The sequence below is a fragment of the Oncorhynchus kisutch genome, linkage group LG12, assembly GCF_002021735.2.
Source record: "Oncorhynchus kisutch isolate 150728-3 linkage group LG12, Okis_V2, whole genome shotgun sequence".
Lineage (NCBI taxonomy): Eukaryota > Metazoa > Chordata > Actinopteri > Salmoniformes > Salmonidae > Oncorhynchus > Oncorhynchus kisutch.
The window spans coordinates 23,461,414-23,471,575 of NC_034185.2; the positions used below are offsets into that span (position 1 = coordinate 23,461,414).

General features: G+C 39.8%; 1 protein-coding gene across 2 annotated transcripts; it reads right to left on the reverse strand.

The window, feature by feature from the left end:
* Nucleotides 1-3,155: 3,155 nt before the first annotated feature.
* LOC109900250 (transcription cofactor vestigial-like protein 2) lies at nt 3,156-8,411 on the reverse strand. 2 transcript variants are annotated; one of them, XM_020495939.2, is made up of 4 exons: nt 8,058-8,411; nt 6,389-6,659; nt 5,088-5,573; nt 3,156-4,630 (listed from the first exon to the last, which is right to left on the reverse strand). In XM_020495939.2, the coding sequence occupies exons 1-4, from the start codon at nt 8,142-8,144 to the stop codon at nt 4,587-4,589; spliced, it is 888 nt and encodes a 295-aa protein (XP_020351528.1). In that variant the 5' UTR covers nt 8,145-8,411; the 3' UTR covers nt 3,156-4,586. The 2 variants fall into 2 exon arrangements, with proteins under 2 accessions (XP_020351528.1, XP_020351529.1); XM_020495940.2 differs by having other exon boundaries at nt 3,156-4,487; nt 8,058-8,406.
* Between the last annotated feature and the right edge of the window lie 1,751 nt (nt 8,412-10,162).

Genomic DNA, 10,162 nt, shown 5'->3' on the forward strand with positions numbered 1-10,162 from the left:
TATAGTGGGGGTCATGAGGGGTCATGAGGGCTCCTCTCAAATCAAGATGAACAGAGTTGGAAAATTACTGCAACACGGCTGCACGTAGCACACTACCAGTCTCTCAGGTGGTTCATGTAAGTGATCCTGTCTTGCGTTTACGTAGCAATAGACCCACCACAAGCCCAATACTCTCTATGACTATGATGGAGAAAAGGCTGAATGCTAATCTGGGAGGTGGCACGCTGCCCAGAGAGAACAGACTGTGGCAATGAGAGCAGAGCAAGCCAGTGCTTGGGATGGTGAAGCTGAGGGTGTGAGAGAGATCAGACTGTTATTAATTAATGGACTAAATTAAAAACACAATGCTTTCTGCCATTTAGCCTGGCATGTGTTAACAATCATATTTCAACTCTCTAAGGTTATATTATAATGCAAGCCTCGTTCCAGGGTGGAATATATCAGATGCACGTTTTAATTTTGAGCATACTGATAGGGGTAATGATATTCTAACAAAACAAATTGAAATAGTGCCAATGGTTTCCAGAAGTGGAGAATGTTTTTGCATGGTTGAGACAAACTATACAGAGGGAAATGTAATGTTAAGCACACTAAAATGATATAGTATGTGTTGATGGATACCTTCTATCTTGGCAAACACAAATAACCTGTTCACAGTGTGGTTTCCACTTTTATGAGACCATAGTGAGAAGGCCAATTTAATAACTTTTTCTTCTTGGAGAACGCATGCTGAAATATGATAGCCTCTCTATCCATATACAAAAATCTATTTACATAGGGCTTAGGCCTATAGCATAGCCTATTGGTGCAATGAATCCTAAAGTATCACAGTTAAAAATATATGGCAAATAGAAATCAAACTGGATGGTCTTCAGAGATAGATGGGAGGGGTTGGGGGTAGCTGAAGGATGAGACTAAAAACAAACAAAAGAGAACTATTGTAAAATAGATTGTGTCCGTAAAATATGTATAGTATGTATAAGCCGGAAGTAAAAGCCAAAGTGTTGTTGTCCATTAGTTTACGCCAGTTAGGGGAGGGGTGGTAGGGTTAGGGGAAAATAATAAAGGAAAATATATTAAAAATATATATACATATTATATATATATATATATATATATATATATATATATATATATATATATATATATGGGCGATTGTAGATTATGCAGACAATTACATTGATGAAAGCCACAATCAATCTGCAATATTAAAAAGAAGAAGCCTAAAGTAATTTATACACACGGTGATCAAAACGTCTTGTGATAGGCTGCTGTACTGGACCTGACTGACTTGGTGGAGATCATTGTCCCGCCACTGCTGAAGGTCACACATAGTGACAACTGGACCCAGATCACACTGTCCGTATAAGGAAACGTGGGTCTGTGTGTTTTTAGGATAATATGAATGACAGCTCCGCTCTATCTCCAATTAGCAAGCAAGACTTTATGAGTTCCTGCTTTTAGATTATATGCTAACCTCACAAATATTCCTAATAGCAACACGAAAGGCTATCGTGTGTCCCATCGCATGTTCCAGAGGACCAGCTGGTCAGAGTTACCCACGTGGTGACGATGGCTTGGAAACAAGACTTCTGACAGTTCTGGGTGGCACAGTCAAACTGCTACTGGTCTGCTTTTGCCTACACACCATAGCCGTGGGAAGATGTTTTGTGGTGGTGGGGGGGCACATTTCTCCCGCGCTGCAGATGGCTGTATCAGTCCGCTAATACATATACTACTTTTGTTTTATTTATATATTTGTATTTTGTACATTTGATTTTGCAGGGGGTGCTGCAGCACCCTCAGCACCCTTACTTCCCGCGGCTCTGCTACACACCAATCTATTATACAATGTTATTTTTTGCCTACATGCCACCTAGACAAGTTGATGATAGTAGGCTATAGCCCAGATGACGCTGAATAGCCCACACTTTGATGGTAGGCTACCAATAACAATTATGTTATAAGAACACATAGCCTACATACTGATGGTTTTAAATCTCATCAATCATTTTTCACTTAGCCTACATGCAGTAGGCTAATTCAGTGACCCAAACACTGCATGTAGCCTATTTTATCCCATTAACTGCTAAAACGCTTCCATGATTACTGAAAAATAATCTCTCTGAAACGAGTCCTTTGTTAGTGGCTCTCTGGGAAGGGAGAGAGACCCACCACCCCTCGCTTGTCTTTCATCACTTTTGTCAGAAGCTGATATTAATCTACAGCTGTCCAGTGCTAAACTGAAACACAATCAAAATGACCATCTGAGAGAGGAAACATATGGCGGCATCATCACTCTTTTATTTGGACTTTTGTTGTCGATTTTTCTTTCTCAACCCCTATTTTTTTTCTCCGTCTGATATGTAAGTTACGTGTTATTTGTGGCCTGTTTGTATGGAGCCTATTGTATGACCTCATGGAGAAAAATAAAGAAAATAGTAGTGGTGTTGAGTATAGTGTAAGAAATATCCATGGTCACTTCTCAAGAACATCTCAGTTGAATGACCCTGATTTGTGCATAGCTGCTATCTCCCTGTAAAGAACTTTCTGAATACTATTCTGTACAAATACTTCATACACTTTTGCTGGTGTACGGTATTGAATTCCCTTTAGACATACAGTATGTCTTCACACTGAAAAGTTAAAGCATTAGCATTGACAATATCTACAAGAGAATGATGTAGCCCTTTCCTGCAGTCAATGGCCAAAAGCGCACTCTTTGGCCTCATGGGTGGAACGTTATTGATATTTGCTATAATGTTCTCATTAATAAAGGTCGTTTTTTTTACTATGAAAATCTTGTGTTTCTATGTCAAACCGTTTTGCTATATTTCAGTTTTCTGTGATGTATATTAAGTGAATAAGGATTAGGATACAAACTCAAATTGGAATACATTTCAAATCTAGATCTGACATGGTACAGGTGTCTTCTTTTTTTAAGCCCATAACCGTGTGTGTGAGGTGTGCACTTTTGTTTCAAAGTAGATTTGTTGAAGACTACCAAGAAACACTCTGTGTGACCCTGATTTAGCCCACTGCAGTAAAAGTTTAAGAGGGGAGAAAGAAAATAAGATGAATGGACACTGACAATGTGTTAGTGGAGGGTAAAAATGTAACACTTAAGTTGTGCTTACAGATGACTGGAAGATATGGATGTTGTACAATATAATATCATTGAAGAAATGAACCAGAATAATAGACTGACACATCATCAAACATAATAGTTTTCAATCGGACTGTCTATGAAATTGTATTTTCAAAAGATCACCCATATCTGCCCTGTACATGTTCGCCTAAACAATCAGAGGCTATAGTTGCGTTTTAATCACATTGTGCCGTTGCTTTATAGTTACAGGCAACACATTGACATTACATCCGAACTGTATCAAGAAAAAATACTTTAAAAGGCAATATATTAATATATTCACAATACAATATTCAATGGGTAATCGTTTGACTTTGCAATATACCTGGGATGACTGAAAAACAATGAGGAATACGTTTATAAAGATCCAAATCTTAAATACAACATTATCACAGATGTAGGATCTTAATTTGAGCCAGAATTGGTAAAGCAGGAAAATAATCCTGCAGCAACACGAAATGTGAATTATTATGTGGATTATAATTAATGGACATTAGTGTAGGGATTGATACATTTTTCATAAGGGAAAATCAACAAAGTGGAAATTTCAAATTTCAGAAGCCTTTTTAAACTTCAAATACACTACAAGTTAGAAAAAAGTTATCCTGCAACAGGGTGATCAAATGAAGATCCTACACATGTATAGAGCTGCCCATAGATCACACACAGACATACATACATAGCACAGTTGTGTGTGTCCTCTTCTGCTACCACCTGTCCACCCTTCCCCCTCAAAATCACCAGTCAAACCAGTTGTTCCCTGTGGGTCGGGGTCCAGATTTGACAAAATGCTCCTTTTATGAAGTCCAGAGCCCCCGTCAAATACTGTGCAGTGACACTACCATTGTGTGTGTCCGTTGAGTTCTGAAACAGTTGTCGTTGACAGCTGCTGGGGAGCAATATAGATAGAGTCAAGTGGCTTCAAATAGCCAGTGCTCACTTCAGTCATGTTAGAGAATGCTCCTCTCTCTTACTCCTCTCCTTTCACAGATAGAAAAATAACAATGGCAAATAGTGTTTGTCCAGTCTCTGACTATGCTCTTGTCAAATCTCATTTTTGATGTTCCAGTTTCACACATTCACCATATTTGTTTTATTTTTCAACAACTGTCCTCTTTGGAGGAGTTGAATGCGTTCAGTCTTGGCCAGATAAAAGTTGTCAGTCACACCACTTAGTATTTCTGGCATGCTGTCCAGCAAGTCCTGCCCTCCTTTCTCTTAAGTAGGAGAGACTCCGTTTTAGATTCTCTCCCTTGTCCACTGCATTTCCAGCAGATGGTATCCACAATGGCGTAATTTCAGCTGAGGATGTTTCCGCCACAGAGGGTGTAGCGTCGAGCTGCAAGTGAGATTAGAATCTGTTACAGAAAATGTCTGTCAATATCACACAGTGCAGAGAAACACAGAGGCCAGCTCGGGCCTGGAGGGCAGCAGAGCTTTAAAACCAGTACAAGTCCTTGCTCTTATCCTGGGCCTGCAGACCTGAGAAGACAGGAAAGAGAAAAAAGAGAGAAGAGAAGGGAGGGCAAGAGAAGACGATTAGGAAGAGGGAGATCAAATGGCTTAAAGGTAGAAGCAGGAAGCCTTGAAGCAGAAAAGTGTAAAAAAACAAAAACATTTTGCCTCTCAGGAGAAAGCAGAGACAGAGAACTCAACCTGTTAAAACACAGAGACATGCTCTTTCTTAGTGTTGGAGAGTGGCCTTGAAAAGACAACAGTTTTCCCAGGCAGAAAGAAACCCTACATTGTGTTATGAATGTAAGGATAACCCTGGTGTAAGGCGTCGCAACGTTTCTTAACCTCTATCTTAAATGAATTGTAGAGCCCACAATAGTAGTCACGCACGTTTGGGGACAAATAATGAAGGCTATTCTGAAGTGCCCTTGGAACCACTACTCCTTTACGAAGAGTGTGTTTTTGTTGTTATTGCTATTATTACCTGCGTCTACATTGAGGCCGATGCTCTGGCTGATGTCTGCCCCCCCTGTCCCGGTGAAGGTCCCGGTCCAGGCCGAGCTGGTTGGCTCACTCTTCCCAATGTCACATGTTGAGGCGCTCGGCCCTTGGACAGTGGATGGAGGGAGCCGGTGCGGCCGGACGGAGGGCACCAGCAGAGAACTGTAGCGGGGGTCAAAGTGCGTCCCATACACCTCGTGCATGCTGGGTCGAGGGTAGGTGGAGCCCTGGGTGCCGATGGCCCCGCCAAGTGAGTAGGGGTGGTGGTGGTGGTGGTGGTGTGAGTGGTGCCAGGGCTCTGGGGTAGCATGGTGGAGGTGACTATGTAGGGAGGCAGAGGAGTAAGGGTCCCCAGTGAAGGGTATCTCTGAGTGGGAGGCTCCTAAGGCACTGCTCATGGAGGAGGGCTGGTACGCACTGTTCCAGAAGGACGGAGGGAAACTCCTCTGGCTCATCGGAAATGGTCCATCTAGGAAACCACAGACACACTGAAATGCTCAATCACAGATAAATTAAGTGGTAAATACTATGAATGTATCTGTGGATGAGGATCGATAAGCCTGTTCTGAGGATGTGGTAGAATAGCAGAGCTTAAAGACTGATCACTCAATGATCAGTCCAGTTGTAGGGATGAAATAAAGGAGAACATGATGGGAAAAAGATGCATGGATGAATATCGTTGTTGTTGTCCATAATTTCTGATGGTTGATCAAAATTGGAGAATGTTTGGCTGTGTAATATTGGTCATAGAATTACATTTTTGTTGATTAAGGAAGTAACCTGCAACATAAAAATTATACCAAACTCTCACTACAGGTTCCCCTACAATATAGTGAACAAGTCTGAGCCCTAAATTCCACAGAACCCACATTAATATATTTTCAACTGCTTTATTTACAGCAATTCATCATGCCCATCAATTTTGTTTGACTTTCTGATTCCTTTGTAACTTTGATCAAACACAAATGAGAGTGAATGACTGCCAACTGAAACAATGGGAGCAAAACATGGGATTCATTGATTTGTTATAAAATCCAAACTTTTAAAATGCAGTTTATTTTAGTAGGATGTGAACACAATGATATACCAAAAACCAAGAACTCACTTGCATGCAAGACCTAGGCCTACTTGCCAAATGAATGCAAATATTTATGAAAACGTTTCCTTTATCTTCTATGTAGCCTAAATACACCGTTTTTGAGGTGAAATGAAACCCCGCGCGCGAACAGGTGTTTGGAGTGGTTCTGTGATCGGCACCTCTCCGAGAGGTGGATGTAGGTCTACCTCGTGCGGACTTGTTGCTGACCGACCCGGGGACGTAGCTGGTGGGCTGGTTGAGGGCCCGGCTGAAGTGCTCGTCCACCACTGAGCTGATGTCCCCCTGGAAGTAGGTGAAGAGCACGCACCGCGAGTTCAGGTACTCTGCCTCCGGAGGGTGATCTTTCTCGCGCGCGCAGTCCTCCTCCTTTATCGTCGAACCCGCGAGGTTCGAGAACGAGCTGCCCCCGCTGATGCTCTCTTGCGCTTCTTGCATTTTGGAATAAAATGCCAATTTCTGAAACATCCGATAAAAAAACGTCAGAATGTAATAGCCTTGACATGTATTAGATATGAATTCCTATCAAGGCATCAAGTTACAAATGATCTACTTGAATTTCATCTGCACATTTGGGTGACCACGTGTGACATTTTTGCGCTTTTCATTATTGTCCAACAGTTGCGCATTATATTGTGGCCTCTGTGTGTGGTATATTAAAAATAAACGCATGGTCCTCTCCTCATTCATAGGCCTACTCAAACTTGTTTTAGAGGAGGCAGTGGTTGGATTCAAGAACAAAGTTATTGCATTTAAATTCCTGAACATATCGCAACTCAGTTAATTAGTTAATTATGGACATTGGAGAGTTTTTAATTAATGCCATTATTCCATTCTCTCTGTGCATACTCACTCAATTTAAAGAAAACGTTAGACCTATTTGAAATATGAAAACCAGCTCTCCGTGCAAACGAAGATCTGCATTTGTGTATTGACTATGAGAGGTTTTAAGAAAGTTGCAAACATTTAAAGGGCCGTAGCACCAATGCACGCCTGGAAAACGAATAGTCCATATAGGCCGAACTAGTTATTGTGCATGCACAAGCAATATCTTAACTTACAGTAATCACCGGATAAGCTTAAACGAAATCGTTACCAGAGCACGGTTAATTCAATTTTCAACTGCCCTTGCTCATTCCAAGTTATGAAAAATGTTACGCGGTAACAAAATAATTGTTGTGAATGTAAAGAATCCTAAATTGCATCCAACTTCGACTTGACGAACGGTTAATAAAATTAATAAAAGTGTTAACGAAGCCCACAATCTATTAATGACCCATCATCATTTTGCTTTCATTGGTTAATAAAGGCCTTGGCTATTTCAATGTAGCCGACATTACGAATAGTCCTAATTTACACATAGCAAAATATCCTAAATAGCAATAGAATATAGACACAACAAATTCAGTAGCCTAGCCTGAGCGATTCGATTTAGCAAGACAGAGAACATTTCTATAAACACTTGAAAAATAAGTTGGTTTAAAACACCTATAAACACTTACATCAACTAAAAATATTATCACGCAGATTCGATATAGTCAACAACAATATAAGGAGGTATGGCTATCATTATTCATTAATGAATCATCAATAACAAATAAAAGTTGGCCTAGCATTGTCAATAGGCTAATACATTATTATTAAATAGATAACTGTCGGAAGGGACTATTGGTTCCCAATTGACCGACGGCTGTCATGCAGAATCATTTTAAAGTGACCATTGCCAAAATACAGTTGCCTAGAGAGACCTAATGATGCGCCATAATGCGCGATGAAAGTTTTATTCCACACAAGTTTTACAAAAGTTTCCGTGCACTAAATATGCCAAGAAGCGAAACAACACAATAAATAACATACCTGTTGATGATAAGGGCTATACGCTGCGGAAAAATAAGGCTGAGGTGGTGGACCATACACTTGATACATAACATCCAAGCAGCTCATGGCGAAAAAAGCGAATTCTCACGGATAATAACTTGACAGAATAAGCAGATTGTAGGGATGTAATTTCCTAAACGGAGAGAGATTAACCTGGGACGTTGGAGAGTTGCATTTCTATCCCAATCGCGCTGCGCGTCCTGCCTTCTTAACGCTACGTCAGTGCGACAGGGAACGCGTGGCGGGGGAAAGTAAAGACGTTCCACAGCCAGCGGTTTTCAAGTGTCTCTGGACGAGCCTGCATCTGACCAATGAGGGAGCAAAAGCACTTTACAAGCTGGTGTATTATGTCTTCTGAAAGTCTGCAATGAACATTTCATTACTGTCATGAGATGCGAGATGCTAAATGAAATACAGTGGAGCTCTGCCAAAGAGGGTAGGCCACTTAGTGGAGAGCTTAGTAACAAGTTAAATGTTTACTGATATCGACTGTTACCTGGAATGAATTCCTTTGATACTCACCTGCTTGTTACTTGCATTTAATCTATATTACATGCCAACACGCAAATTTCCCACACATATGTGTATTATATTTGTAGCTCATTTATATTGTCTTTACATAAGGCCAGTCACTGGTTGCCACAAATGAGAGAGTATGATACAAAATATTGTGAATAAAACTTTTTTGTTATGATATTCTAATACTTTTATAGTGTGATGGGCCAGGACAGAAACCCATGGATCTGTCGCATAACGTTCATGGCTCTGTGGTAAAACCTATTAATAAGACTGTGTCATATCCTTTGCAATGGAGGCTTTTAAAATAATCCCTCAGTGTAAATTATATCAGGCAGTACATGCAGCCTGTACGGCTGTCAAAATAATCTATTCATTGGAACAATACATTTATTCATACAAATTTCCCCCAAATGAGTACAATTACGAGTCAGAAATGTCAACATAAGGAATGTAACATAGTTACAACGCTGTTGGTGTTAATTGTCTATGTAAACAGTTCAAATAAATGAATGAGAGGAATGCAGGTCTCCAGCCCCACACAGTACAGAGTGTCACAATCCTTCAGTGGCCTGTCAGATTCCAAGGTCAGAGGTTAAATAGTTTGTCGGGGTCAGAACGGATTACCTAGAGTTTGAATGATAATAATAATCATTTCACAACAAACAATAATGGAACTGGAATGAAGGTATTAACATTACAAAAATGTTGCTCTATTCTATTGTGAACAAAGTGAGACAGGTAATGACTATTCATATCCAAAGACTCTCTCTGCTTTCATGGTCATTGTGGGCTTAGACAAATGGTTTTTCCACCATAAATATAGTGAGCTCCAAAGGTATTGGGACAGTGACAATTTTTTTTTGTTTGTTTTGGCTCTGTACTCTAGAACTTTGGATTTGAAACAATGACTATGAGGTTAAAGTGCAGACTGTCAGCTTTAATTTGAGGGTATTTTCATTCATAGTGAACCGTTGAGAAATTGTAGCACTTTTTTTACATAGTTTTAGGGGACCAAAAGTATTGGGACAAATGTGTGTATTAAATTAGTCCAAAGTTTAGTATCTGGTCCCATATTCCTAGCATGCAATGATTACATCAAGCTTTTGACTCTACAAACTTGTTGGATGCATTTGCTGTTTGTTTTTGTTGTGTTTCAAATTATTTTGTGCCCAATAGAAATGAATGGTCACTTATGGTAAATAATAATAGAATATGTTTCTAATACATGTGGATGTGACCATGATTATGGGTAGTCCTGAATGAATCGTAAATAATGATGAGTTACAGATACACAAATATCATACCCCCCAAAAAATGCTAACATCCCTTGTTAATGTAATGGTGAGAGGTTAGCATGTCTTGGGCGTATGATATTTGTGCATCTGTAACTTTCTCACTCATAATTATTCAAGATTAATTCAGGACTATCTGTAATTATGGTAGCATCCACATGAATGTAGAAGTGTTTAGACACATATTTTTATTCATATTTACAATAAAAATTACTCCAAAATGACACAATAAAAATTGGGGCATTATGTACAAAAAGTGGTGCAATTTCTAAA